This window comes from Marmota flaviventris, chromosome 2, assembly GCF_047511675.1.
Source record: "Marmota flaviventris isolate mMarFla1 chromosome 2, mMarFla1.hap1, whole genome shotgun sequence".
Taxonomy (NCBI): Eukaryota; Metazoa; Chordata; class Mammalia; order Rodentia; family Sciuridae; genus Marmota; species Marmota flaviventris.
Genome location: NC_092499.1, coordinates 177,402,314 through 177,406,502, shown reverse-complemented (window position 1 = coordinate 177,406,502; position 4,189 = coordinate 177,402,314). Strand labels below are relative to the sequence as shown.

At 53.8% G+C, this 4,189-nt stretch overlaps 1 protein-coding gene across 2 annotated transcripts; it reads left to right on the top strand.

The window, feature by feature from the left end:
* The first annotated feature begins 305 nt into the window (after positions 1 to 305).
* Positions 306 to 2,831, top strand: Nrsn2 (neurensin 2). 2 transcript variants are annotated; one of them, XM_027945139.2, is made up of 3 exons: positions 306 to 494; positions 2,406 to 2,500; positions 2,633 to 2,831. In XM_027945139.2, exons 1-3 carry the CDS (start codon positions 306 to 308, stop codon positions 2,829 to 2,831), a joined length of 483 nt encoding a protein of 160 aa, XP_027800940.1. The 2 variants fall into 2 exon arrangements, with proteins under 2 accessions (XP_027800940.1, XP_027800939.1); XM_027945138.2 differs by having other exon boundaries at positions 2,406 to 2,831.
* The last annotated feature ends 1,358 nt before the right edge of the window (positions 2,832 to 4,189 follow it).

Genomic DNA, 4,189 nt, shown 5'->3' with positions numbered 1-4,189 from the left:
GTGAGGTGTGCAGAGCGGGAGGATGGCTGAGCGCAGCTATTCAGGAGGCTGAGGCAGGAGGATCCCAAGTTCAAGCCCAGCCTGGGTAACTTAGAGCTTGGCTCAAGATAAAAAAATAAAAAGGGCGGGGGATGTAGCTCAGTGGTAAAGGGCCCCTGGGTCCCATCTCCAGTACAAAAGAAAAAAAAAAAAAAAAAGTGGGAGAAGTGTGTGGGATACAAGGTTGCAAAGTAGGAGGGCTACCATGGGCAGCTCCCACTGACCCTGTCTCTGTCAGCTGCCCCTTGCCTGCCCCACAGGGATCCATGATGCTGAGCTGCGGTCGTCCCTGCACCTGTGGCCATGGCACCGGTGTGGAGGAAAGCAAGTGGTATGGGGTGCGCTCCTACCTGCACCTCTTCTATGAGGACTGTGCGGGTACTGCCCTCAGTGATGACCCTGAAGGGCCACCTGTCCTGTGTCCCCGCCGACCCTGGCCCTCATTGTGCTGGAAGGTAAGGGAACAGGAGCAACTCCTGTGATTCCTGTGGCTACATGGGGGAGGTGGGATTGGATTTGAGGTTCAGAGAATAGAAGTCAAAGGAACCGTGGAGAGTTAGGGTCTTGCACATTCAAGCAACAGGAAACCCAAGTGATAGCCAGGCGCAGGGGGCCACGCCTGTATCCCCAGCGACTCTGGACACTGAGGCAGGAGGATCGCAAGTTTCAGACCAGCCTGGGCAACTTAGCACTATCCTGTCACAAAAAACAAAAAGGGCTGGGATGTAGCTAGAGTGCCCCTGAGTTCAATCCCCATTACTGGGAAGGGGGACCTCAAATAGGTTTGAACAGTAAAGTGTGCTCATTGCTCATTTTGTAGAAGACATCGGAGGTTGGGTGCCTGTGGACAAAGTCTGATGCGGGAGTTCAAACCATCAATCATGTGGAGGATTTTGCATTTTCTCTTAGTCTTTGGGCTCCCGGTGGTGTCCCTCTCTATAGCCCATGAGTTTTTGGCTTTCTCCACATGTCCCCCAAATAACTACTATTGTGCTGGCCTCAGACCTTTAAGGAAAATCAGAGTCTCCTCTGTATTTCCTTCATAAAAGAAACAGTGAAACCAGCCAGAAGTTAAAAATGCAGCTGGGCATGGTGGCACATGCCTGTAATCCCAGAGGCTCAGGAGACTGAGGCACGAGGATGGAAAGTTCAAGGTCAGCCTCAGCAATTTAGTGAGGTCCTAAGCAACTTAGAGAGATCCTATCTCTAAATAAAATATAAAAAGGGGGCTGGGGTTGTGGCTCAGTGGTAGAGCCCTTACCTAGCATGCATGAGGCACTGGGTTCCATCCTCAGCACACATAAAAATAAAACAAAGATCTATGTCCACCTAAAACTAAAAAATAAATATTTTTAAAAGGGGGGGGGCCTGAGGATGTGGCTCAATGATTGAGTGCCCCTGGGTTCAATCCATGGTAACAACAACAACAACAACAACAAAGCATTACTGTCAGGTGTAGTGGTGCACACCTATAATCCCAGAGACTCTGGAGGCTGAGGCAGGAGGATTGCAAGTTTGAAGCCAGGCTGGGCCACTTAGCCAATACTCTGTCTCAAAAAAAAAAAAAAAAAAAAAAAAAAAAGCTAGGGATGTCACTCAGTGGTTGAATGCTCTTGGGTTCAATTCCAATATGGAAAAAAGATTACCATTTACATTAGTATGGGGAGTGGGGAGAAAGAAATAGGAATATAGGTGTAAATATGACAAAGTATGTATAATATGAGGAAAACTACAAAACCTTATGAAAAATATCAAAGAACTGGCCAGCCATGGTGATAAGTGTGTGTAATTCCAGAGACTTTGGAGGCTGAGGCCAGCCTCTGCAACTTAGTGAGACCCTGTCTCAAAATTAAAAAAAGGGCTGGGGATTTAATTTAGCAAAATACCCCTGGTATGTATGTATGTATCTCTCTCTCTCTCTCTCTCTCTCTCTCTCTCTCTCTCTCACACACACACACACACACACACACACACATACACACACACAACATGGAAGAACTAATAAGCATCCTGATTGTTTTCCCTGAGTAAGGGAGGTTTTAGATGAGATCTGAGGATGCATAGGTGTTAACCTAACAGAAAGACAGAGCAGAAAGGACAAGGTGATAAAAGGGGACCTGAATAATGATGGAGGGGACTCGGGATTGGTCAGAGAAAATCACTGCTAGCTGGGAGTTGGGAAGGCGATTGATCTGAGGCCTCAAGATTCCAAACGGAGCTGCTCCTGTCCGTCAGAGCCCAGCAGGTATGTTCTGTGATCCCGCCTCTTGAGGTTGGATCATGGAATCACTATTAAATCCAGGGGAGCCAAGGCGATCCTGGCCCCCAGGGACCCTGACGATCTCCTCGTCTGTCTGCCTCTCCAGATCAGCCTGTCCTCAGGGACTCTGCTCCTGCTGCTGGGGGTGGCAGCCCTGACCACTGGCTACGCAGTGCCCCCCAAGCTGGAGAGCATCAGCGATGGTAAGTTCCCATCGTTGGATCAGCGGGCAGCAGACTACAACCAGGCCCTGGGCACCTGCCGCCTGGCCGGCACAGCACTGTGTGTGGCGGCCGGGGTCCTGCTGGCTATCTGCCTCTTCTGGGCCATGACGGGTTGGCTGAGCCAGGACACCAAGGCAGAGCCCTTGGACACCGAAGCTGACCACCACGTGGAAGTCTTCAGGGACGAGCCAGAGCCCCGGCTGTCCCCCATCTTCCGTGATGCCAGCGGTCAGTCGTGGTTCTCGACCCCCACCAGCCCCTTTGGGCAGTCATCTGTGCAGACCATCCAGCCCAAGCGGGACTCTTGAGCTGCCCGTGTGGAAGCTCAGGGAGGAGCAGACCCTTCATCCAGACCCAGTGCACCTCGCCTTCCCAGGCCCCCAACGTCCCCTTTCAGCAGGGCCGCTCTATCCAAGCCCCAGAAGGCCCAGCTCGAGGTCACCTGGAGCCCAGATCCCACACTCCTTCCCCAGGAGACGGGTCCCAACTCATCCAGATGCCACCCCTTCTCAGACCTCCCAGACGACCCCCACCCCTCCTTCCCAAGACCCCTCAGGGGCCGAGAACCTTGCCCTCAGCCTGTCCCCGCTCTTTCCCCCGTGGCCGGGGCTAGCTGCTTGTGCTTTCAGACCATCAACACTTGCCTCTGGACCTGGAGGGGCTTGGGCCAGATTCTAGAGTTCTGTGACAGTCCCATTCCCCCCAGGATGTGAGCACTGCCCTCCCCAGACTAAGGCCAGGGGACGGGGAGGGGCGTCCTCCTGGCCAGGTTGCTGGCTTGGACTTGCCTTCCAGAATGAGGTGAAGACACACCTCGCACACCTTGTCTTCACCCACATTTTGGCATCAGAGCCCCACAGTCCACCCCCACTTCACAGAAGAGGTGGCTGTGGGAGGCAGAGAGGTGATCTGTCAAGCAGAACCAGCCTTTTCAGACTTCTCTCGGGCCAGCTGTGGGCCAGCTGTGGTTCTGCAGCTGGAGCAGTCTCACACCTTCCTGGTTCCCAGGGGATTCCCAGGATGGTGGACAGGTTTGGCCCAGAGCGACTAGCCAGCGGCCTGATGGTTCTAGATGGCTCCGAAATTATTTTGGACATGGATTTAAATGCCCCTCAAAGTCCGCCCCCCAGACCCCAATGCCCACTGGCTCTGGCCCTGACCTTGACCCTGATAGCAAATGTCCCTCCCTGGAGGCACAGCCCCTCCCTCCTACAGGATCTTCAGCCAGAGGTGTCATCTCCTTTCTCTGCCACTAGGGGGGGCGCCGAGACCGCTGGAGGACGTCCTCCGCCCCTAGTCCCGGAAGGCTTCCGGGGAGGGTCCCCAGGCCTCCGCCGGGTCCTGCACCCATTCCATCTCACCTTCCCCTTCAATAAACAGCTGGGATGGACACTGACTTTGCTTCTTTTCTCCGGGATCACCGGGTCGTGGGGGATCAGGAGCGCCTACTGTGTGCGGGAGCTCACGTCCACTGTTTCTCTTGCTCCTCAGGATAACCCTGGAGAAAGGGGTCGTTTTCTTCCTTTTCCAGGTACAATCACCAGTGGTCAGAGGGATGAAATTGTCCTCCCAGGCCTTCCCAAGGGAGATTTAAATGCCAGGCTGGAACCTCGCCGACTCCGGAGGCTGAGGCAGGAGGATGAAGTTCACGGCCAGCTTCAGCAAT